The following is a 26851-nucleotide window of genomic DNA, read 5'->3' as shown; positions in this document are numbered from 1 at the left end:
GACTGGCACTGGCCAGTGAACGGAAACAGAAGCATGGAGACCACAGTCTAATGCTCCATCAGCCCCTCATCTTTCCCCTCTGCCTGCCAGGAGAAGGGTCTGCACCAGAGGCGAGTTTTCCTCCTGCCTGGATCCTGAAACACAGAAGACATGTGGATCATGGTATCAGCACAAAACTGGAAATACAGAAAGGTGAAGACTAAGATGAACTGGCAAGTGACAATGGTGTGGCATCACGTGTGCCTGGATTCCGGGAGATGAAAGCCATGGCCTGTGCTTCCTGTGACTTAAGAATAATTACTGGAAGCTGCCTGGTTTTCACTGGGGTGTTAAAGGGCCTGAGACTTTCATCAAATGTCAACAAACACCTAACTGATATCCTCAAAATAGATATCAGTTCAGTTTATTTCAGTTCCTCAGTCGTGTCTGACTCTTTGCAACCCCATGGACTGCAGCATGCCAGGCTTCCCAGTCCATCACCAACTCCCAGAGATAGCTCAACTCATGTCCATAGAGTCGGTGATGCCATCCAACCATCTCATCCTCTGTCGTAACCCTTATCCTCCTGCTCTCAAGCTTTTCCAGCATCAGGGTTTACACCAATGAGTCAGTTCTTCTCAGCAGGTGGCCAAAGTACTGGAGTTTCAGGTTCAGCATCAATCCTTCCACTGAATATTCAGGGTTGACTTCCTTTAGGATTGACTGGTTTGATCTCCTTGCAGTCCCAGAGACTCTCAAGAGTCTTTTCCAAAACCACAGTTCAAAACCATCAATTCTTTAGCACTCAGCTTTACTTATGGTCCAACTCTCCCATCAATACACGACTACTGGAAAAACCATAGGTTTGACTAGTCAAACTAGATGAACCTTTGTTGGCAAAGTAATGTCTCTACTTTTTAATATCCTTTATAGTAGGTTGATCATAGGTTTTCATCCAAGGAGCAAGCATCTTTTAATTTCATGACTACAGTCACCATCTGCAGTGATTTTGGACCCCCCCAAAATAAACTCTGCCACTGTTTCCATTGTTTCCCCATCTATTTGTCATGAAGTGTTGGGAAAAGATGCCATGATCTGAGCTTTCTGAATATTGAGCTTTAAGCCAACTGTTTTACTCTCCTCTTTCTCTTTCATCAAGAGGCTCTTTAATTTGTTATATCAAAACAGATATAACACTGGTGATAATCTAGTCCTATACTCACCATCAAGAGTTTCAGAAGTATAGCCCCCTTTTTCTACTGGAGCTCTGCAATGTTGTATTAGTTTCTGCTGTACAGCAAAGCGAATCAGCTCCAAGTATACATATATCCCCTCTGTTTCGGATTTTCCTCTCATCTAGATCGCCACAGAACACTAACTAGAGTTCCCTGTGCTATATAGTCAATTCTCATTAGTTGTCTGTTTTATGCTTATGAAGGTAGCAGTAGCAGTAAAGAAGCTGCCTGTCAATGCGAGAGACACAGGTTCGATCCCTGGGTCAGGAAGATCCCTGTAAGTAGGAAATGGCAACTCACTCCAGTATTCTTGCTCAGAAAATTCCATGAACAGAGGAGCTTGGCAGCCTACAGTCCATGGGGTCGAAAAGAGTCAGACATGACTGAGCACAGCACAGCAGTGTATCTATGTCAATCCTAAACTCCCAATCCATCCCACCCCATTTCCCGCTTGGTGTCCATGTTTGTTGTCTATGTCTGTGTCTCTTATTTTCTGCTTTGCAAATAGGGTCATCACTTTTCTAGATTTCACATATATGCATTAATATATGGGATTTGTTTTTCTCTTTCCAGCTTACTTCACTATCTATGACAGTCTTTAGATTCATCAAAAATATTTCTTAAAATTTTTTAACTCCTACCGTGGCTTTCTGATCATTCTGATAGTTGCTGAATCTATGTTTTATTCCTACATTAAAAAAGGCGGTTAAGGCTGTAAAACCCATGAGAGGTCACTGCTAGCCAAAACATCAAACACTGTCTCAGGTTCTTCTGATTACAAAAGGGCAAATCCCACTGAACTTTTCAAGAATTCTTAGGCAAGCCATCTTTCTGGGCTGAAGGTTAAGTACTTTAAGTCCCTGCCACTTGGTGAGCACCGATTTTTATCCGAGAATAAAATATGACTTTTCTGGGTAAGGCATTATATAAATTCCGGGTACTATTTTGGTAATTCTAAAAAGATTATAGTCAAGTCCCTAGAAACTGATCATGACAGGAAGGCAACTAGAGTGAACACACAGATAAATCTGGGGTGGTGGGGGCACAGAAGCTCTGGTTTTCCCTTATGGAATTCCTTTCCTTAAATTTATTTTTGGCTGTGCTGGGTCTTCGTTGCTGCGTGGGCTTTCTCTAGCTGTGCTGAGCAGGGGCTACTCTCCGTCGCAGAGTACAGGCTTCTCATTGTGGCGGCTTCTCTTGTTGCAGAGCATGGGCTCTAGGATGCTTGGACTCAGTAGCCGTGACACACAGGCTTAGTTGCTCCACAGGACATAGAATCTTCCGGGGGCAGGAATGAAACCCAAGTCCCTTGCGTTGGCAGGCAGATTCTTATCTGCTGTACCACCAAGGAAGTCCCTGGGATTCCTTTATTTGTTGGTGTGGACACTGTTTCACATGATGTCTGACACACTTATGCCAAATTTACAAAAAAACTAGATGTGTTTCTCTCTCCCTATTGGGTCGGACTACATCTATAAGACGATGTGTTTGTTTCACCTTTCCTGGAGAGGCAGATCTTGAACTCTGGATAAATCTGAACTAGTTTCTGCAGTCAGCTGCCTCTGTCATATCAAAGCTGCAGCTCCGGCTGAATTCTTGCTGAGCTTGTATTTATAGACTTCTGATCCCATGTTTTATGGTGGAGACATGCTTTACAGGGACCATAAACACCCACATTCTTGTGTGAAGGAACACATTAGGGATATAAAACCCAAGAGTCAGTCCCTAACGGTCAGTCCCCTACTGTCTCAAATCTACTGCCTCAGTTCAGGTCATCATTAGACCCTGCCTCAAAGTGTTAGTTGTTCAGTCGTGTCCAACTCTTTGCAACTCCATGACTGTAGCCTGTCAGGCTCCTCCGTCCATGGAATTCTCCAGGCAAGAATACTGAAGTGGGTTGCCATTTCCTTCTGCAGGGGATCTTCCCGACCCAGGGATGGAACCCGGGGTCTCCTGCACTGCAGGCAGATTCTTTACTGTCTGAGCCACCAGGGAAGATCCCCAGGGAACATCCTGCCTGGACCATGGCAAAAGCCTCTCTAGCGGGCTTCAGTGTCCCCAGGACTCAATCTGCTTCTATCTTGCCAACTACTGTTGGTTCCTCTCTCAGACATTATTTGATGTCACATCCCCAATTCCAAGTAAAACTTTCTGACTGCTATCCCCTGTAGCAATGCTTCCAAAATAAGGGAGGAGTCCCCCTGGGGGTATGCAAGATGATTTTTAAATGGTGTGTGTGTGTGTTAGTTGCTCAGTCGTGTCGGACTCTTTGTGACCCCATGGACTATAACCCTCCAGGCTCCTCTGTCCATGGGATTCTCCAGGCAAGAATACTGGAGTGGGTTGCCATTTCCTTAAATGGTGCACAGGCATTTTAAAACAATTATTTTTATTTAAAAGACATTAAAATTGATAAAATATTTAAATACATCATAAAAACTGTTTGCAGACATGGAAAAGACTAGGAGGCGTGACTTAAATGCCTGAAGCTGGATGTTAGGGTGTTCTACAGGATATAGTCAAAACCTTTCAAGGAGCAGTCATTTCACCTTTCCCTTGCAACTCTTCTCAGTTCCAGCAACCATAACTGAATTATTCACTAAATTATTCAGCAAAATCCCCTCAAACCTAAAAACACCTTACTTTTGGAGTATCTCCATGTTATTTACATATTAATTTCCTGCTAGCTGAAATGTGATTCCTTTTGTTTAAAATGTCCTATGTCATATTGTTTTCATTTGATTAATTTCCATCCATCTATCCATCTGTTTCAAGGCCATTAAAAATGTCACTTCTGTTTCCTGGAATTCTTCCCCAAACCGTGACCGAGAGTAGTTCCTGTGGTCTCTCTGGTCCTCTTTATTTCTATCGCCATACTTTGGTTATACTGGATCATGACATCCCTTTCTGCTGAGGTGGTTCTGTACTCCTTTCAGATGCTGCACACGCTGCTTGACATCCAACAGCTATTCTAGATGGTAATTTGTACTGTTGTCCTGGGCTTAGTTTGCTCACTTTGGCACCTTGCTCATGTTTATATTTATAGCTTTCACAAGAAGCCAGGATGTAGGTTTAAAATATCTGCAAATATAAAAGTATGATCACGTGAAAGTGAAATTCCATGACTTATGAGTGCCAACATTACTACATCCTTTTTTGGAAAATTCACTTTACTTCAGCTTTTTAATTTTTTTTGGAACTAGAGTTTTTTACTTGTTTTATTTACAATTAAAGGGCAGTACAAAGTTTTTATTCCTGAATAGTAGCTTGTAATGATAATATGATACTGATAGTAATTAAGAGATTTTACAGTCACTACACTAAGCACTTTATGTGGACTGTATTATTTCATCCTCACTGCAATCTTAAAAGGAGGGTCTATTACTATCACCATTTCATAAATAAGGAAACTAGAAATATAAGTGATTACATCCAAGGACCCTAACCTTGTACAAGGTAACAGAGCTGTTAAAATGAGGCACCTGGATTTGAACTTCAACGCCTAACTCTTGTAAGAGTGGACAGAGATATGTTTAAAAGAATATATTAAATTTAATTACTGGAGAAAAAAGGCAAATATTTTAAACTTTGGTAGTTTTAAATAAGTTATTCCAGTAGTACCTTCATACATTTTAAAATAATATTGACTGAAAGTTGGTCTTTTAACAGAAATATGCCCTTGGTTTTTATATTTCTGAGAAAGAAATACACAGGATTAATATAGTTATTGGAGGTATGCTAATATCTACTGTTGGCCGGAGATTAAATTACTTTTAGTTTCAACTTTTCACCCTCCGAAGATCTTATTTAAAAGTCTCAAAACAGAATGAAACTCTGCTTGAAATTCAAAATGTGTGATTTGTTTTACGTTATCTACCAGTCTAGAAATGTTATCATTTTTGAGATTCATTATTTAAATAAACAAAATAGAAACTGTTCTCATGAGCTTACCTATTCTTTACATCTATAAAAACACTCCAATTATAATCTCCACTATATGCTTCTTCCTTTGGAACATTCAGTACTGTGCTAAATCAAATAAAACCTAGAGATAAAGAAATTTGTTTGCATTTTAAATGTAGTTATAGGTGCCTTCAACTCAAAACTTTACCTGTATTTATTTTTATCAGTCTAGTTATAGAAAGATACCGAACAAATCTTAGTGGGTGTGTTAGATGGAAGAATCTACACAGGGAGTTTGAACGTTATCTCTGATTTAGGTCTTTTAGCGGTTTGATTCCACTGAACTTTCTCACAGAACTGATCGTCACATCCCTGGACCCACTTTGTAGTTGTTTTTTGTGACCCCTTAAACGCCTTAGACTTTCTTCTTTCTGTGTCCAAGAGTAGGGCATTTCTAGGTATAGACTCTGGGTTCTCCTTTCTCCTCCGCATTTCTGTCTTACAATCACATTCAGTTTTGAGGATTTAGCAGTCATTTGGGGAATGATTTCCAAATGCGGTCCTCTTGTCCACTCATGTACTCACCAAACCAGTTTGCCCACAAGGGTCCCCCCCAGGGATGCACCTTTCCCCCTGGACCACCGGAGGGCCCTATGGGATGAGAAGGGATGCTTGGATAGGAGTAATGGAGGGAGGTGAGTTGTAGGAACAAGTGGATGCCGCTGGATGGCGCCCATCCTTACTCTGTGTGCCTGACCCTTCATGGGCAACTAGCATTTAGAAAAAGAGCAAAGGGCACTCTAGGCAGGAAAAACAGGGTGGGGCCTGGCGCTGGCATGGAATTACAAGCTGAGATAAGGAACTACAAGTAAGGTCTCTGTTGCCTGCCTGTGGAATGCAGGTGGGGGAGGGGCCTGAGAGGAAGCTGGATCACCGAGAGTTAAGAACCAGATCCAACGGGGGCATCCTGTGTCTGGCAAGGGGAGAGTTCAGATACTGGAGTGTTTACCTGGTATGGAGATCATGCTAGGAGCAACTCGGGGAACTCATACCAAGAGCCTCGCCCTCTATTGTCTTATCTATATATCACTGGCACTGGATGTACACAGTAGCTATATGGTAGCTATCTGCTGAATGAATGATCCTAAACCAAGCTCAAGAGGACTGCCAAATGAGCCATTTCTAACAAAGACAGACAACTTTCAAATTATGAATGGGCTGTATTTCAGAAGTTGATGTGTAAAGTCAGTTGTTCAGAACAACCTTTTTCATTTAGGTATTCACACGTCTGTTATAATCTCTAGCCACTTTTGAAACCGTGTACCTGAGAAAAGAGATCTCCACATGGAAATTCCTACTGCGTACCTCTTCCTACTGTGCCATTAGAATGGTTGGGTAACTGAACCTTATTACCTAAATACTCTCCTCTCTTTACTGAAGGAAGTCCAGTCATATTTTTTCAAAAATGGGGACTTCCCTGGGGGTTCAGTGGCTAAGAATCCACTGGCCAATGCAGGGGACACGGGTTCGATCCCCGGTCTGGGAAGATTTCTACATGCTGTGGGGCAACTAAGCCTGTGCGCTGTAACTACTGAAGCCCAAGTGCCCTAAAGCCTGTGCTGCACAACGAGAGAAGCCACTGAAATGAGCAGCTCACGCTCCACAACCAGAGAGTAGCCCCTACTCACTGCAACTGAAAAAAAGCTGCACAGCAACGAAGAACCTGCACAGCCAAAAATAAATAAATAGTGCATGCCCCACACCTGTCACAGTCCTTGAAACGACAGAATCTAGGAGCTACTCAACACAGTAGATGCTCAGGTTACACAAAGAAGGTCAGGAAATAACCCTCATCCCAGAGAGGATGGACATGCTGCCATAGGAGAGAGAAATACCAACAGTTACACCCCATGTGAGGGCTATGACCCAGGGAGCGTCTTGGTATTAATAATAACCCCTCACAGAGGTATTGTAACAGCTTCAGAGAGAAGAGGATATTTGAGCTGCATCTGAAGGCCAAATGGGTATCTCCTGACAGTTAAGAAGGAAGGGCTTTGGAAAAGCTGTTGCTGTTGTAAAAGTTGTTGTTGTTCAGTCGCTCAGTTGGAAAAGTTAATTTATAGTTAAGCCTGTGATGTTTGTGAGGGACTACAAATAGTTTGGTGGGGCCACAGCACAAGAAGGGAATATGGATGGAAAGGAGGGCAGGACAGATTACAAACAGTCTTAGAAATGACCCTTAGTGCTTGAACTTTGTCTTGAGAAAAGAGGAGTGTCCTGATAGAATAGGAGTCTCATAGAACAGTGATACTTCAGGGAAACCTTCAGGTGAGTATTTGTTGAATTTCACTGAAGCCAGAATTCTTGCTTTATGAAAGTCCAGTGTCTATACCTACATTTAGAAGATTCACCACGTCTTGAAATCCAACAACCACAGGAATAAATAATAAGGATGAAAGCTAAATTAGAAGTAAACTCATCAGGCATGCTTACATAGTCAAAAATATCTAGTTGTGTGTGTGTGTGTATGTATGTATATTCCTGCTAATTCCCCTAACCAAGCCTATTGTATAAATAATCTGGAAAAGTCAGGGCATATTCTTATACATAAAGGAGTTACCTGTACTTTGTTTTTGCTTTCTGTCAGCTTTTAAATCATGTCTACTACAAATTAACCTATTAACTATTTAACAGAATTGAATAGACATGTTCAAAAAGCAGCATGTATTTTAGGAATAGATAGTAATGAATATTTGTAGAGACAGATTAGCTAATTGTGTTTCAAAATTTTTCCTACAAACTATAAGAGCATCTAAAAACCTAACGTAGATTGATTATGTAGATGTAATATGTGATTGTTTCAAAAAAGCCTAGGAAATGGGGCTTCCAAATCTGCCTCAATGTTTGAGACCTGGGTTTGATCCCTGAGTCAGGAAGATCCCCTGGAGGAGGGCATGGCAACCCACTCTAGTATTCTGGCCTGGAGACTCCCATGGACAAAGGACCTGGTGAGCTACAGTCCATAGGGCTGCAAAGAGTTGGACATGACTGAGTGACTAACCCTTTCATTTTCAGGAAATGAATCTTATCAGCACAGGACTGAAGGCAATAATATACAACAGATGCTTTCCACTGTGAAAGGCACTGAGACCAATTCTGGTCTTGCTGTTTCTGAATGCTAGGACACGGCCAGAGAACATGAGTCCTGTCATATATTCACAATCAATATCAATATGTATCATTCTCTTAAACTAACAATAAAAATTCCAAAGAAGAATTGCAGCAAAACTGTAGACATGATCAAAAGAAGCAGTAGTAAATCATTTGACTTCAAAACTTCAGGATTAAATGTAGCAGAACTCTTGGTCAGTAATGAAATAAAAGAATGCCATAATAATTTTGACAGTGGAAATCATTATCTGTTATATTCAACAGAGAATTAGCCTGCCTCTTGCAGAAGCTCTTAAAACTCCTCAACTAGACAAGTATTTAAATCACTTACATAATATTTAATTTAGCTGCTCTTCCTGCTAATCTTATTTGATGGAACTCTCTAGTTGTTGGGTGCATGTGTGCTAAGTTGCTTCAGTTGTGTCTGACTCTTAGTGACCCTAGGAACTATAGCACATCAGGCTCCTCTGTCCATCGGATTCTCCAGGCAAGAATACTGGGGTGGGTTGTCATGCCCTCCTCCAGGGGTTCTTCCCAACCCAGGGATCAAATCCATGTCTCTTATGTCTCCTCACTTGGCAGGTGGGTTCTTTACCACTGAGTCACCTGGGTAGTCACTGAATTCTCTTCATTTGTGGGATTCAAAGAGTACAGTGTGAGGGAAATGAAAATGAGCTATTATTGCATGTATTAGTGCTAATAAATGAAATTAGAATATGCTATAATATCATTGGGGCTTTCCTGGTAGCTCAGCTGGTAAAGAATCCACCTGCAATGCAGGAGACCTCAGTTCGATTTCTGAGTCAGGAAGGTCCCCTGGAGAAAGGATAGGCTGCCCACTCCAGTATTCTTGAGCCTCCCTGGTGGCTGAGTCAGTAAAGAATCTGCCTGCAACGCGAGAGACTCAGGTTCGATCACTGGGTTTGGAAGATTCCCTGGAGGAGGGCATGGCAACCCACTCCAGTATTCTTGCCTGAAGAATCCCCAGGGACCGAGGAGCCTGGCAGCCTACAGTCTAGGGAGTTACAATGAGTCAGACATGACTGAGCGACTTAAACACAGAGCATAATATCTTTAGCCTATTGATTACTTGTAATCATGGGAAAAATCCTTGGGAGAGAGTGTGACTAATACTGGTAACATATAAGGCTGTGGTTTACAAATACAGAATAGTAGTTGACAGATCTCTTTTGGGATGATCAGAGCCATCTCATCTGTTCTCTGTTACTGAAGTCACATTGGCTTTTGCACAAAAATAACATTAAAATAAAGAGCTGTATTTTAATGAACTACATAGCTATGTTCTCATCAAACTGTCATCTCCATAGAACTTCTGTTGTTTAGTTGTGCAGTTGTGTCCAATTCTTTGCGATCCCATGGACTGCAGCCCACCAGTCTCTTCTGTGCATGGGATTTTCCAGGCAAGGATACTGGAGTGGGTTGCCATTTCCTCCTCCAGGGGATCTTCCCCATTCAGGGACCGAACGTGCATCTCCTGCACTGGCAGGTGAACTCTTTACCACTGAGCCACCGGGAAAGCCTCAATAGCACTGTTAGCATCCAATAAACACCCTTTTAAAGAAATCGAATCTCTCTCAGCACCTCATTAATGAAGTCCCCGATGTCCCCTGGGTGCGGGGCTGCAGATCGAACCGGGTACTGGGGCTCCGCATGGATGGGCCTTTCATCCAACCGTCGGATTCCAACTGGCTTGATGGCATCTGGCTCCACCGTATCAGGCTGCTGGAGCTGGCTCAAATCATAGTCCTGCAAGAGACAAAGCCAAAACCCCATGGGAGATGGGCATGAGGATGGAAACTTACAACCTCTGTTTTTAAATGCATACCCAGAATGCACAGAAATGAATGAAATTTAACATAATGGAAAAGTTGCCACTACGAGCTTTTCATGTTATGATTAAATATTGCTTTCACGCAGCTCTTTCTTCTGTGTTTTTCATTTCGACAGTCTGTGCGCCATCTGCTTTCCTATGTTCCTCATCAGCTTCCAATGGGAAACAGCAGTGAGAGGACGTCCCGCTACAAAATGACTAAAAAATCGACTAGAAAGTACGGTAGTACCACAGAAGCAAAAGTGCTCATTAAATGTTGATGGGGTTCAGAACAAGCTGCCCTCAGATACGGCAACGTGGCATATTAAATATCTGAAGCTCAAGCACTCTTTTAAAAAACAGCCGAAACAGGAAACTCACTCTGACTCTCCCCATCTCACCTTTCTTCTCTGAAACAGGTCACAAAATTCTGATGTGAAAGGCCCCCCTCCCCTTGAACCAGGAGGAGCGAAACCCTCCTCACCACCAGAGACTAGCATTTGGGACCAAGAACTCTGTACAAAGAAACTTCCTTTTTTATGATACTAAAATTATGTGTTTGTGATATAAAACTCAGAAAATTAAAAATTATGAACAGAAAGTGGTCTCATCTATAATTCTACAATGTAACAGTCATATTTGGGTGTATTTGGTCATAATAAAATGCTATTTTTTTTTTAATTTATTGGAGTAGAGTTGATTTACAATGTTGTGTTGGTTTCTGCTCTACAGCAAAGTGAATCAGTTATACATATACATATATCCACTCTTTTTTAGGTTATTTTCTCACATAGGTCATTAGGGAGTATTGAGCAGACTCTCCTGTGCTATAGAGTGGGTCCTTATTAGTAATCTGTTTTATATATAGCAGTGTGTATATGTCAACTCCAATCTCCCAATTTATCCCTCCCTGCTCTTACCCCCTGAAAGTCACAGGTTTGTTTTCCATATCTGTAACTTTATATCTGTCTTGTTGATAAGTTCATTTGTGCTCTTTTTTAATGTTCCATATATAGGTGATATCATAATGATATTTGTCTTTCTCTGACTTACTTCACTCAATATGACAATCCATGTTGCTGCAAATGACATTATTAAATATTTTTTAAATGGCAAACTTTCTCAAACTAACCCTATTTTCCTAGTTATTTCTTCACCATTTACTACCCTAAGCTCAAGACCTTTGTCTTATCAATTCTCTACAAAGTTACTGTTTCTTTGTCTACAGGGTATAAACACTCCCAGCTCTGGTCGCTTCTTCGAGGGCCTGCATTCTCTTGTGGAGATTCTCATATGGTGGCAAAAGTTCCATCAAATGTGTCTGTTCTTCTCCTGTTAATCTGTCTTTGTTGGTTTAATTTTCAGACCCAGCCAGGGACACTAGGAGGGTAGAGAAAACTTTTCCCTCCCCTACAATATTATATTGCTTTAATACTTAAAAAAAAAAAAAAAAAATTGTTGTAAGTGTATTTTCCTTTACTTAAAGGAAAGCTTTAGTTCATCAAGGTTTCAAGACCATTCTTTCTTCTCTTCAAACATCTGTAGGAAGTGTGCGCATGCTCAGTTGCGTCTGACTCTTTGCGACCCGCAGGGCTCCTCTGTCCATGGAATATCTCAGGCAAGAATAATGGAGTAGGTTGCCATTTCCCCTCCAGGGGCTCTTCCCAACCCAGGGATTAACCCATGTCTCCGTGTCTCCTGCATTGGCAGGCAGGTTCTTTACCACTAGCGCCACCTGGGAAGCCCACTCAGTGCCTAGAGTCTGCACTCTATTATTGGTGGGACCAATCTAATCTGTGGCCTTTTTTCTTAAAGAATGGCTTTGACATTTTTAAAGGATCATTTTAAACAGTGGTAACAATGAAGAAGAAGAATATCCTACTGAGACTATATATGGGCCCTGAAGCCTTACCATTCAGCCCTTTACAGAAAAAGTTCGCCAACCTCTGGCTCGGAGGTATGAGGCTAGGGAGTGTGTACTCTCTTCCAGAGCAGTCCTGGGGGCATGTCTTTGAAATACAGCCTGTCCACTTCAAGAGACAGAGAAGAACCTGGGAAGAAGGATGCTCTGGGCACTGGTTGGACCTTTAACTATTTTTAGCTTTAGCATCAGCCAGCTGAACAGCAGTGTACAAAGACACTAAGTATAATGTGGAAATGCATCAAAATTTTAGGTTTGGGCAAATACTTTATATTTTTCAAACCTCTAAATTCTAGTAATAAGAAACATCACATCCCTAGCTTAACTAAAATTATCTAATTCACTGTTGATATTTACAGAAAGTACAGATTTTATGGTCCTCTTTTTAGTTCAGGCCTCATCTCTGTCTAAAACCAGCTCAAAACTGTTTACAGTATCTCTATAGTGGTTTTGATTCATTCAATGCTTGAATATTTACCATGCTCTGGCAATGCTCAAGATCCTTTACATATGTTCGCTCATTCATACTCTGAACAACAGAGTATGTGACTCTGTGCGACAATGAGTTTTATTACCCTCTTTTAAGAATTGAGGAAACTGAGTCTAAAGCACTCAAGTCATTTGTCAAAGGCTCCAGATCTAATAAGACACAGAGAAATGCTAGGATTTCAAACAGATTAGATTCCACAGCCTAGCTCTTGTCCCAGCTACAAGGTTGGGATGGATGATGGAGGAGGGGCAGGGATATGAGGAATGATTAAAACAACAGAGGAGATAAGAGGGGAAGGGTCACTATATCCAGCCCACTCTGTACCAGGTGCTACACCACCTTCTATAAGTGTCTTTTCATTATCATAATTTGAGATAGAGAAACAGACTCAGAAAGGTTGAGTAACATGTACCAGGTCACACAGCTGCTACCCTATTGACATGAGCATCAAAACGAGGTGTGTCTGATTTCAAAATGTTGGTCTAAAACTAGGATCTTCCCTCATGGTCCAGTACTTAAGACTCTGCCTTTCAATGAAGGGGGTGTGGGTTCAATTCCTGGATGGGAATGGCTAACATCCCACATGCCTCATGGCCCAAAAAAGCCAAAACATAAAGCAGAAGCAATATTGTAACAAATTCACTAAAGACTTTAAAAATGGTCCACATAAAAATAATCTAAAAAATATATTAAAAAAAAAACAAACCAAAAACTGAACTCTGTTGAGATGCCTTCATTCTAGACTACCCTCCCTGAAACAACTCCTTACCAAGGGCTTCAGCTAAGCTAATGAGTGAAGGCACTCAGAAAAAGCTCCTCCTCTGAGGGATGTACAAGGTAACATGGGAGGCAGGTATACAGAACAGGACAAGTCAGAGTAGGACGTAAACTCGGTACAGTGCCAAATATAAAATGCTCAGAAAAGGGAAGAACACATCAGATGTGCACCTTGAATGACATGTGGGTTCAGGAGAAAAGACTGTTCTGGGGGAATCCACAGTGTGAGCAAAGGCATGCGGATGCAGTCTCCTGTCAGGGGAGCATATTTCAAAGCATCCATACAAAACTTGAGTGAAAACACACCTTGATCTTGCACACATGTGTCTCCATTTAAAATTTTATAGAACGTATGAGTTATTTATAGACCATCTGAAAGCAGGGGCAGACAATGATACGGCAGATGCGAAAACCTTTCAAATGTTACAGTGCTTTTCACAAAACAGAAAGAGGGATTCATTTAGAGAATTCTGAATGCTTGCGTGTGAAGAGGCATGGTTTTCCATGCCATGTTTAATTACATAACTACCAAGCTTAATAGAGGGGGTAACCATGAGGAAGCATGTCTCCTGATGGAAGCTTTTTGTAGAAAGGGGAAAACAGACTATAAGTATATGGATGATGACACTTAATAAATATTTTTAAACTGAGAGTGTACAATGCTTTATTAGAGGTCTCAATTGCATGAAATTAAGTAATTGAATCTTATGCTTAAGGACCGTCTTTAGAGTTAGTCACTCAATGATGTCTGACTCTCTGTGACCCCATGGACTGTAGCCCACCAGGCTCCTCTGTCCATGGAATTCTCTAGGCAAGAATACTGGAGTGGGTTGCCATTAACCTGGTGACATACTTCTTGACAGTCCTCAGTATATCATGATCATTCCATGTTAGAATACAGAGCGATTTCTGGAGCATAACTGAAGATTTCCCTGTGCTCTTTCTTATGTGGAAAGAACTTGTCCACCCTCATTTCTGATGTAGCTCCCACCATACCAAAGTGACGAACAGAAATCCATTATGTTTGGTTGACAGTGCAGAAAAAGTTTTCTAATAAGTTGTCAACCTATAGATGTTGGGATATTTTACCTGAAAACAGGAAGATCTGGCATAAAACTAGGCTTCACTTCTGACACAGCTATTTGTTACAGCCGAGAGCATCTAGCTTCTTTGGACAAGGACAGCCTGTCTACCTGGTCTGTTTCACTTATTAGTGTATACATACAACAGCATGTTCATTTATAGATTCTTATCTTTTGACAGCCCTTTCTTACTCTCCTAAGAACCAGAGCAGGTAGTTTCAAGATGTCTGTGGTCAATACGTCAGGCCCACAGAAAGTGCTTATTAAAAACGTGTTGAGAATTTCAGCAGATAAGAATCCTTCTGCCAATGCAGGGGTCACAGGTTCGATCCCCAGTCCAGGAAGGTCCCACATGCCGTGGAGCAACTAAACCCGTGTGCCACAACTTCTGAGCCCATAAATTACTGAAGTCTGAGGGCCTAGAGCCTGTGCTCTGTAACAAGAGATTCCACTGCAAGGAAGAACAGCCCCCGGTCTTCCCAGCTAGAGAAAGCCCATGTACAGCAACAAAGACTCAGTGCAGCCAAAAATTAATAAATAAATAAAAGTTTTATAGAATGTGTTGAATGAAAGTGTCAGGGATGATATTCAAGCTGGGTGTGCACAAGAGCAACCGATTCAAGAAAGGTGCTTTGCATCACATGACATGCCATGGCAGTAATTCATCAGGGGAAGGAAGCGAAAGACCCGGGGGCCCACTGCTGAGACTTATTGCCATAGTGAGTACCATCCCCCATGATGCAAACGTGTCATGTCCCTCAGATACACTGACATAAAAAAAAGAGGCACAAAACCACTGATTTACAGGAAACTAGAATCTGGTTTAGAACATGCGGCTTAACTTTTCTTTGTGATGGTTTGCCTGGTCGATTTCAAATACAGGATATAAAAATCTGACGGTGGTATGAAATGGGCAGAACTGTCCTCAGGACACAGGGATGTGATTTTCTGTCCATATCCATCTGTGCTATATGGCAGAGTCCTGATCTGACAATTTTAAGCCTTTTGACAACGGGTCAGTCTATGTGAGCCTCTTAAATTATACATCTGCATAATCTCACGATGCTTTACTTACACACACAAATTACAACATGAAGGATGAAAATTATAAAGAGAATTGCGGAGACTGGAAACATTCTCAGGGTTATTGGGTTCATGGATTTACTTCTGAAGATTATAAAGACACAGCCCCAGAAGACATCTTTGTTTGGTTCCTAAGATTCTCTAGAGAAAAGTGGATCTGAAAATTCTCTTATGATTGTCAACCTTTTTAACGTCAACTTTCCCTGAGAAACCCAACTTTCAAATGAAGGCCACAGAAAATCTCAAATAATGTTTGGAACGTGTTATTTGTCAATGATCATGAGAAGTAGGGGCTGCCCTGGTAGCTCAGCTGGTAAAGAATCTGCCTCCAATGCAGGAGACCCTGGTTTGATTCCTGGGTTGGGAAGATTCCCTGGAGAAGGAATAGGGTACCCACTCTAGTATTCATGGCCTTCCCTGGTGGCTCAGATGGTAAAGAATCTGCCTGCAATATTAAGAGGCCTGGGTTTGATTCCTGGGTTGGAAAGATCCATTGGAGGAGGGCATGGCAACCCATTCCAGTATTCTGGCCTGGAGAATCCCCATAGACAGAGGAGCCTGGTGGGCTACAGTCCATGGGGTCACAAAGAGTTGGACACAACTGAGTGATTACGCATAGACACCCATGAAAAGTAGGCATGGAATTAGGGGTTTTAAATATTAACATTGCAAGTTACTGAAAGACTTTGTTTGGGTCTAAGATTTAAAATACCTTAAAGGTGATACAATTCTGGGAGAGTCAGTAAGAAGTTAGTCAGCAGCTTAAACTCTGGTTCTGCCTTTTCTTATTAAATTCCCCTGACTTGAAATGATTTATAATTGGTTCAGAAAAAGATACCAGGAATCAACCTTAAGGCATTTGGTTATGTTTAAATAGAGTAAAATGGTGCTTTAGCATAAAGTGAAATTCTGGAGTTCCAGGCAGAAATTTCAGAAAGTCCCATGACTGGCAAAAACTACAGACTTGAGCAATTACGTGTTTTAAAGAGTGATGGAAATACTCCTTTACCATTCCACAAGTATCTTAAGGGAGCCTATTGGGTACCTAATGCCATTTTCAGCTCTGAGAGTGTGAAAGAAGGAAATCGACCTTCACTGGTGCCCATCATCGGTCAGGAGTTACCTTAGGTGCCTTCTCATGGGATATCTCAGACACTCTGAGCAAAACCCTGCTGTTCTATCCCATTGATTCCCGTAACTTGGAGAGGTTAATGATTTGCCCAAGGTCACAGACTCAGACAGTGTGGAAGAGGCAAACAGAGACCAGCAGAGCAAGCAAAGTAACATACGAAAGCTGTATCTTCAGATACAGAGAACAGACTTGTGGTGGCCAAGGGGGCAGGGTGGGGGAGGAAGGGCCGAGGAGTTCAGGATTAGCACATGCAAACTACTCTCTACAGGATGGATAAACCACGAGGTCCTACTGTGTAGACAGGCAACTATATTCAATATCCCACTATAAACCACCATGGAAAAGAATATGAAAAAGAACACATAAGTGAGTCACTTTACTATATCAGATAAATTAAACATAACATTGTAAATCAACTAGACTACAAAAAAATTAAAAGCTGTATCTTGTTGTCTGGGCCAGTAAGGAAATGAATAGAAGAGTCTGCTGAGCAGGGGGACATGAGGCACTTTAAGAGCCAGAAGGGAAGTTCAAGGTAATCATGCTAAGAAGGCACGGGGAACTAGGACTCTGGTCTGTGCATAGCTGGCTAAAGCCTCACTGATTTTTAGTCAGAACCGAGTCTTCACTTGAGTCCAACAGTCTGGCACGTGAGGCACGGGGAGGGGGTTCAAAGTTCCCGGTCCTTTCTCAGCCTCCATGGGTGAGCACTGGGGGTGGAACACAGAGCCAGTTTTGCTATATCCAAGGCAAGGGGCAGTTTAAGTGGAAAATATTCCTTTTACAGTAAGCAGTAGGGGCAAGTAAATTTTCAAATTCCTAAATATATAAGGTAAACATTTTTTTTTAAATTAAACTTTTCATTTTGTACTGGAGTATATAGTTGATTAACAACGTTGTGAGTATCTCAAGTGGACAGCAAAGGGACTCAATACACAGATACGTATCCATTCTCCTCTCCCATCCAGGCTGCCCCATAATGTTGAGCGGAGTTCTCTGCGCTATACAGTACGTCCTTGTTGGTTTGCTATATTTAAAATGGATAACTGGTAAGATAAACATTTTGAATGTTTCAAGACTGAGGGAGAGAAATAAAATACTAACATGAAAGTAAATGGACAAAATTCTCAAGAGGAAAAAAAAGTTACCCAGAAAAGAGCTGACCACGGCACAGGCAAGAAACTCTCGAAAAGGAATGGGAGACAGAAAAGGAGGGCATTATCACCTCACCCTATATAGCTCCTGGCATTAAAAATAATCGAATAAAATAGCAATAAGGTGTCAACACATTACCATACAGCTGCTGAGAGGTAAGTCAAATACCCTTGCAACTTTATGTAAATTACATTACAACCCGATCTTCTTCCCCACTGAGATATGGTTATGATGGTAACTATCTACACAGGTGAACTGCTGTGGAAAACCAAGTTGATTCTCTGGATTATGAAAGCCCCAAAAACAAACAAACAAAAATTGCTAATATCTTTTCTGGTTTAACTGATAAACCTAACAGAAATAAAATAATTTGGAGACTTAATATACAGATGAAGGTTCCCCATTCTCAGTTTTCATGCACATTTGTCTCACTGGAGAACCAGTTTTCCACTCCCCACAATGGAGGGAGCTGAGCCTCCATTAAACACATTCATTGCTTCTGCTTCCCTGGTTTACTGTTCATGCTACTCTGCCTGGTGGTCCACTGGTTAAGACTCTGCATTTCCAATGCAGGGGGTGCGTTTGGGGAATAAAGATCCCACCCGCTGAGGGACACAGCCAAAATTATATATATATATATATATATATATATATATATATATATATATATATATATATACACACACACATACATATATGGTTATATTTAAAAAATAAATATAATAAAAACTTTATGGGTAAAACTGTTCCAAAAATATGGAAAGTGAAGCTGAGAAAGAGGTGCTGCTTAAAAAAACGAGGATATGGCTACACAGAGCATTTCCAGCAGACTTGAGGGCTTCCTTCATAGTTCAGTTGGTAAAGAATCCTTCTGCAATGCAGGAGACCCTAGTTTGATTCATGGGCTGGGAAGATCCCCTGGAGAAGGGAAAGGTTACCCACTCCATTATTCTTGGGCTTCCCTTGTGGCTCAGCTGGTAAAGAATCTGCCTGAAATGTGGGAGACCTGGGTTCAATCCCTGGGTTGGGAAGATCCCCTGGGGAAGGGAAAGGCTACCCACTCCAGTATCCTGGCCTGGAGAATTCCGTGGGGTCACAAAGAGTCGGACACGACTGAACAACTTTCATTTTTACTGTCAACAGGGGCTTCGAAAAGATGATGCTTCTTCAGAAATTTGAGATTAATTTTTATTCTTTGTTATAGTTTCCCATTCTTTCCATGTCATTCAGTGACAGCCCTATTACATGGACAGATTTTCTTAACCCTTTCATGCACCATGTATCTTGGGAGACAAAAAGTGTAACCTTCCAAATGCATCTTCAGTAGTACTTTTACCCCAAGCCCCAAACTTTACAAAAAACAAAAATGCCATCACCCTGATAAGGTCAAAGTCATTCTATCTTATCAGGACCTATTATTCAAGCTTGGAGGAAATCTAAAAATAGGTAATGAAGTAATGGCAATATTTGGTTGGGAATATGGTGACAGAGCAACCAAGTCCTTCACTTGTTTATGTCACATCGGTTTGGAATTTCCTTTGTTTTAAGATAAATGCAAACATAAAATCAATACAGAAAAGGGAGCTTCATGTTGTGACTTTAAAAAAATGGATTCTAAAACCAGAGAATCTAGATTCAAATCCTGGCTCTCTCCGATCTAACTGAGTGACTTAGATGGATTACATACATTCCCTGTGCTAACTTACAGAGTAGTCAACCTTTGGACAAAAAAAGCGAATGAAGACTTTATTAACGGAAAAAGTCTACAGCAGAGATCAGCTTTTTCTGTAAGGACTTAACAGTAAATATCTGAGGCTTCGGGGGCCATAGAGTGTCTGTCAAAATATTGGGTTGGCCAAAAAGTTCGTTCAGATTTTTCAGTACTATTTTATGGGAAAACCCGGAATGAACTTTTCTGCTAACCCAATCCTTCACCTCTGCTGGGGCTGTGTATTAGTAGCCATAGACAGTATGTAAACTATGGACTTGGTGCAAGGCTGTGTTCCAATATAACTTTACTTATAAAAACACATAGTCGGTAGATTGGGCCAACTGGTAGAACTCTGGCATATTCACCACTTGGTATCTTAGGTGTTGGTTTCTGTTTTTTTTTTGTTTGCTTTTGTACATCGGTAACACGTACTTGGCATACAAATCTTTGCTACTTTATCATTGGGTAGCTTTCCATACCTCTTAAACCAAGTGTGATAAACATAATTAGTCAGGAAGAATGAATATTAAGATGAATTACATAAAATATGATGTTCATTTATGTGAAGTGATCAGGATAGCAAATAAAAATTCACATGCAAGTCAAGTCCATATTAAAAATACTGAGTGCCCAGTAGGGAATGGATATCAGCCAGTTCAGAACATACGTTGTCTGTAGCCTACCACTGTGAGGCACCTGGCCAGGAAGGTTTTTGAAAACAGCATGGAAAAGGGATGGCAGTGTGCTAACCCAAATTCCTGGTGAAACTTTCCTCTGGTGAAATCAGTGTCACTCTTTCAATAACTAATATATTCTGGTGTTTGCAGGTGGGTATGAATGGATGAATAACTTGGGAACACATTTAACAGTGTGTGCTTCAGCCAACAATGAAAATGCTGAAAGTGGTCTCCATAGGTATGTCCAGAGTCAGCCATCTGTTAGTTAGTTTGCTTATAAAGCAGAAAGATTTTGTAAAGCAGTTATTTCAAAGGATCAAATGTAGCAGTTCTATTCTCTGCTTGAGTCAGAGGGTTGGGCTTGGTTGCCCACACTGGGGGTAGGTCCCGAGATTGGCGGGTAATCTTTAGAGACCATCTTGGCTCAAGCAGAGATCTCTGGTCTCAGGGAACTGGCTGGTTTGGTCTCCAGGTGCTCTCTTGTACCTGTGCCTCATTCTTCTGTCTAGGCATCCAGCCTGGATTTTAGACTTCACTACCTGTTGCCCAGACTGTACCTCAGATCTTTTAACAACTTGGCTGCTCATATTGTTTCTCCAGATTCTACGTTTGTCAATGTCAAAATGTGCTCCATTTTGTAAGGCATGCTTAACAAATTAATTAGGTCTTACTCTTTGCCTGTTCTAAGGCAAGATTAGCAATGGACATCTAACAAGCTGAGGCTAAGTGTTCAGCCTCACTGGTTTTATCTAGTAGTATCTGCCTGGAATAGGCCAGCAAGAGTAAATAAAACATCCTTCATCTGACCTCTACACCAGCCCACACAAGAGCTGAGCCTCCCCAGTCACATGGACCTGGGTGTGAAAACTGGACTAATGCATAGGTTTGTTGGGAAGATTATAAAAGACACATCAACTGAGAGCAGAGCCCAATGCCTGACACAGAATATGTAATAAACAAGTATGTAATGAATCACAAGTATTTAATGAATCACAAGTATTTATGAACATGATCATCATTTCCTGAAGGCATTAGAGATTTCAAAAAAAATGAGAGCAAAGTTATCAGGCTACAATGGTTCAATGAACCCTGTAGAAAGACTTGCAAACTAAGAGATTCCAGAAGAGGGCCCAATGCACAAACATTCTATGTATCAGTGCCTGCCAGGTGCCAACTGTCCTAGAGAGTGGAATAAAAAATGAATGTGACAATTTCCTGGTCTCATGGGGTTCAAGGTCAGGACCAGGGCTGCACATAAGATCTCAAAATAGAGGCAGACAGAGCATGTTGCTAGAGTGCAGAGCAGACCTGAGAACCCCAAGAGAAGATGTCCTGAGATGGAATCTTGGTGGCTGGCTAGGCTGGGAAAGACCTTGAACTGAGCCATGAAGGTGGGAAATAGCATGACACAGGTTAGATGTATAGGAAGTTCAACTCTACTACAATTTAAAAGGCAAGGTGGAGGATCAATGAGAAGAGAAACTAAGTCATCACCCCAAAGAGTTCCTCTTCCTCAAAGCCAAACCTGGAGTCGCAGGAACTGTGGGTTCTTTCTCCATTTCAGGAGCTTCAGCTCTGTTGAGAGCGCTTTCAGTGTCATGGAGATGCTGGGGATCTGATCTACTGAAGTACTGAGCCTAATTCCGAGAAATCATGAAAGACACTAATTTCACTGGGAAAACAGTTCAACTGACACTCATATGGCAATCATATCTTCTTTTTTTTTAAAGACCCTTTTTTCTTTCTTTCTTTCCTTTTTGGATATGGACCATCTTAAAAACCTTTATTGCACTTGTTACAATATTGTTTCTGTTTTAAGTTTTGGTTTTCTGGCCGTAAGACATGCGGATCTTAGCTCCCCCACCGAGGATTGAACCTGCACCCACCATACATTGGAAGGCGAAGTCTTAACTGCTGGGCCACCAGGGAAGTCCCAGCAGTCACAACTGAGTCTCTTGGGTTTCAGAATCCTGGGCCACTAAAAAGAGCCCCTGTCACGATGCCCTCTTATCCTGAAATGTGATTCCTCACACTGCACGTCTGGGTCTCAATCAAGGAGACTTTAATATCCCCATGGTGTATGGACACCAGGTAGGCGAGACCTTCTCTCCCTGGATTTGGGTGAGCCTGACACACCCTGTCCCATTTTCCTTAGCTGCTGGACCTCCTGCATCTCCTCTGTGTCCAGAGACCCCCTTCTCCCTGACACATCTGGATGAGTCAGATGGATTCTATGGATCTAGAACCTGCTGCGTAGTTACTGTGAGAAACACTACTCTCACAGAACCTCAGAAGAGATTCTCTAACCTCAGGAATCCAATCAGGGTGGGCAGTGCTTTCCAGCTGGTCATCAAACACATTTATTCTTTTGAAAAAGTACTTAAGTTATCCATGGACTTCCCAGGTGGCTCAGTGGGTAAAGAATCTGCCTGTAATGCGAGAGACATAGGTTTGATCCCTGGGTTGGAAAGATCCCCTGGAGGAGGGCATGGCAACCCACTCCAGTATTCTTGCCTGGGAAAACCCATGGACAGAGGAGCTTGGTGGGCTACACTCCATGTGGTCGCAAGAGTCAGACATGACTGAGCGACTAAACACAACTGTGAGTATTATAATACATATTCAGTATATGTTTAATCTAAGAACAACCATAGTTTGTTTAATCTAAGAACAACTATGTTCTTTAACATAAGAACAACAAGCTTTAAGTCTAAGCTTTAAAGAGCAGGAAATTACCACTTACTGTTTCCCATCCTGGGGCTAGAAGGGGATGGTTCTAGAAGCAGTGTGAGTTATCAGTTGGTTATACTGTACATTCACCCTGATTTTATTAGTGATGATGATATGGAAGAAACTAGATAGGAAGATCATTAAAAAGGATACAGTGTCTGCAACCAGTCCCACCGGCCAAAAGGGCACTGAAGGACATTTACTAATGAGGATAATTAAGCATGACTTGATAACCACCCAAAATCCCGCTGGTTCCAGCAGTGAAGCAGATAAAGCAGGGACCTCACCCTCTGAAAAGAGACTGGGCATTATACTGAGTCTGTGCAACTGCCAAAGTCACTGTGAGGAAATAATGGTTGTGTTCAGAGCCTATCCAATGCCAGTCTCAAAGATGGGCCCGACCTAGTCTCCTGACTATGGAAACTAGAGGGGAGTTTCCACATACTAAAAGTCCACCGAACTTAAGACAAGGAAGAAAAATATAGAGGGCTTTGTTTGTTAGTCTGTTTCATTTCTCTTTTCTTGGGCTCTATATTTTCAGTATTTTTGTTAGAGAAACTAGCAACCTGTGTTTGGGCACAGAAATTAAACAGAGATGGTAATCAACAGCAGGGAAGATAAAGGCTCCCTTGTAAAGGGCTGTTTTGCTTTGTTTTCTTTCTAAGCAGTTAGCTCCTTTAGGATACTTCCTCTTGGCAGCAAGAATAAGGATCTTGGCTAAGCCAGCTTTAAACTCGGAATCCCACCCTCCTGGCTACAGCTGCTGCAGACCTGCCTTCCTCTATAGCCTCAAGCCTCCACCGACCACCTCCACTGACCTCTGAGATCTTCCCATCTTTTGGATGCTGATGATTTTGTAAGACTGTCTGGCTGAGACGTCCAGGAGACCACAGCCTGATCATGACAAGCTGTCTGCTTCCTATAGCACAGGCTCCAGTCACATCACAAGGTAACACCCATGCTCCATAAAATACCAGTTATGTGTAGTAAAAATCGACCAAAACTTGTCTAGAATGTAACATGGCACCACTTCCATTTCCAAGGCTCACTCTTGTAAAGAAATAATGTCTTAAAACAAAACAAAACAAAACAAAAAAGTTTGAGCCAAAGTCTGTTGCCAAGAAGGCTTAATGCATGCTTCAAAGAAATAGAATTTCTAACAGGAAGCCACTTGTGAATTATGGACAATCGTATACAATATATTTCACAAAACTGAATTTCTCAGGAATCGACAATGATTTTCAGATTTAAAAGCAATGGCGTCTTATTTAGAACTTGGAGAAGCATTTGGCATAAATTCACTGAGAAAGTAAGAGTACTAAATAAAGGGTGTTTTTTTTTCTTAAGGAAAAAAGAAGTAAATGATAAAATCTACCCAAAACTTTAAAAGACAAACCTTGAATGGATTCAGTTGGAGAAATCATCCTAACGGATAGAAAGATACATTAGAAAGCTATAGTAATGAAAATAGCATGGTACTGGCCCAAGAGTAGACAAACAGGACAAACAGACTAAGAAAACACAAACAGATATGGAATCTTCCACATAGACTCACATGTATGAAATTGCCTGCTTTATGACAAATGAAGCCCTCCCATGCAGTGGGGATGGGTTATCTGTCTAATAAACAGTACTGGATAGCCCTCTAAGAAGATAAGACACCCCTAATCCATAACTTATACCACATGAATAATCCACTACAAACGGACTGCAGATTTAATATGAAGGTTAAACAATAATTCAAGAAGATTTTATTTAATTTTTTTTTAGGGAGGGATTCATTAGCTCAGGGAGATAAAGTTTTCTTAAATAGGTATAAATGCACTAACTCTAATGGGAAAAATGGACAGATTAGACTTCATTAAAATTAAGAACTTCTTTTCATCATAAGGTACCAGTAAGAGAATAAAAAAGCTACAGATCAGAAGATATTTATAAGACATTTATCTGACAAAGAACTGATATCCATAATATATAAGGACCTCCTACAAATCAATAAGAAGACAACCCTATAGAAAAGTCAATAAATAAGCTGAACAGAAACTTCACAAAGAAGATATAAAAATGGCAAGTAAGTTGGTAGGAACATCCCAATTAAATCACAATGAGGCACACACCATCAGAATGGCTAAAATTTTGAAAGACTGAGAAAAACCCAAGCGCTACTGAGGATGCTGGGCAATTGGAATGCTCATGCAACTCTGTGGCCGAGGGAGGTGTACACTGTATAATCACCTTGAAAAACTGCCAAGACTGTACTAAGCCTGCACATATATGCAAATTCCAGGACCTAGAAATTCAACCCCTGAGCACATACCAACAGAAATGCACCAAAATACATGCCTAAGAACATTCATGGCAGTTTTATTCATAACTCAAAACCAAATCCACTCAAATGTCCAATTTTAGTAGAAATGATAAATATGGTTAATTATCACAACAGAATAGTATTTGGCAATGACCAAAAAATGAATTACTTCCAAATGTAGCATGGATGAATCATACAGATAAAACTGAGTAAAAGAATCCAGACAAGAGAATACCTACTGTATATGACATTCATTTTTATAATAAAATCCAAAACCAGGTAATGTTGATCTATGTGATAGAAATAAAAACTACTGGTTACTTTTAACTGAGAGCATATTGCCTGGAAGTAGGGTACACAATAAGTTTCTGGGCTGAGGGAAATATGCTCCTTTTTAAAGATTTTTTTGATGTGCACCATTTTTCAAGTCTTTACTGAATGTGTTACTATATTGTTTCTCTTTTTATGTTTTGGTTGTTTGGCCATGAGGAATGTGGGGTTTTATCTTCCTGCACCAGGGACTGAACCCACACCCCCTGCATTGGAAGGAGAAGTCTTAACCACTGGACCACCAGGGAAGTCCTAGAAACATGTTTTGTTGACATGAGTGATGGTTCTACTCTTAAACCTGGAGGAAGCCCTCTGCTTCTGGCTGGGATGAAAAAAAAATCATGAGATTATTATTCATACCCTAATGCTAAGAATGAGCCCAATATGTTACTAAATCACAGATTTCTGAGACTATAAGATAGCTGAAAGCATAATGAGATCTAACCGAATGAAAATAAGGAAACTAATAAGCCCTTTCTAGAAGAAAGATCTATAGTTGCTTTTATCCCTGGAGGAGGAGTGAGAAGAAGTGTCATTAAATGATGGAAGGACAAATCACCTTGACTTTGAAGGAAGCTTTAGTGGTCATGAGTGCACAGGCATGATGGAGTCACCTCCTTGGGGAAGCTTTACCCTCCGCCAATCCTTCCCACAGGCCTTTCTTTATCCCACAGGCACGAGCGAGTCCACCAAAGGATGGGTGCATGGCCATGGATCTGTCATGCTAAAGAGGGATCTGTAATTTCCAAAGAGCAGGAAAGTGAAAGTGAAAGTCGCTCAATCGTGTCCAAGTCTTTGCAACCCCATGGACTATATAGTCTTTGGAATTCTCCAGGCCAGAATACTGGAGTGGGTAGCCTTTCCCTTCTCCAGGGGATCTTCCCAATCCAGGGATCAAACCCAGATCTCCCATACTGCAGGTGGATTCTTTACCAGCTGAACCACCAGGGAAGCCCAGGAAATCAACCCTGAATGTTCTTTGGAAGGACTGAAGCTCCAATACTATGGCTACCTGATGCGAAGAGCTGGCTCACTGGAAAAGACCCTGATGCTGGGAAAGGTTGAGGGCAGGAGCTGGAGAGGGAGACAGAGGATGAGCTGGTTGGATGGCATCACAGCTCAATGAACATGAGTTTGAGCAAACTCTGGGCAATAGTGAAGGACAGGGAGGTCTGGCATGCTGCAGTCCAAGGGGTCACAAAGAGTCAGTCATGACTGAACGACTGACTGAGCAAGAACAACAAAGAGCAGATGGAGTGTGTGTCTAAAGACAGGACATTCATGAGAAGGTGAGTGATGATTATGACCTAAGTGGAGGCAGTGGCCTTGATGATGG

General features: G+C 41.3%; 1 protein-coding gene across 1 annotated transcript in view; it reads right to left on the bottom strand.

Annotated features, from left to right (window-relative positions):
- Nucleotides 1-26851, bottom strand: part of CDH2 (cadherin 2) — a 238397-nt gene that overhangs the window by 2510 nt on the left and 209036 nt on the right. The window contains exon 15 of the mRNA XM_052660373.1: nt 9891-10055. Within this exon, the coding sequence (XP_052516333.1) occupies nt 9891-10055 (165 nt within the window). The remainder of the gene's footprint in view (nt 1-9890; nt 10056-26851) is intronic.

This window comes from Budorcas taxicolor, chromosome 22 (genome assembly GCF_023091745.1).
Source record: "Budorcas taxicolor isolate Tak-1 chromosome 22, Takin1.1, whole genome shotgun sequence".
Taxonomy (NCBI): domain Eukaryota; kingdom Metazoa; phylum Chordata; class Mammalia; order Artiodactyla; family Bovidae; genus Budorcas; species Budorcas taxicolor.
The sequence above is the reverse complement of the archived record's forward strand: the minus strand, read 5'-3'. Positions and strand labels throughout refer to the sequence as shown.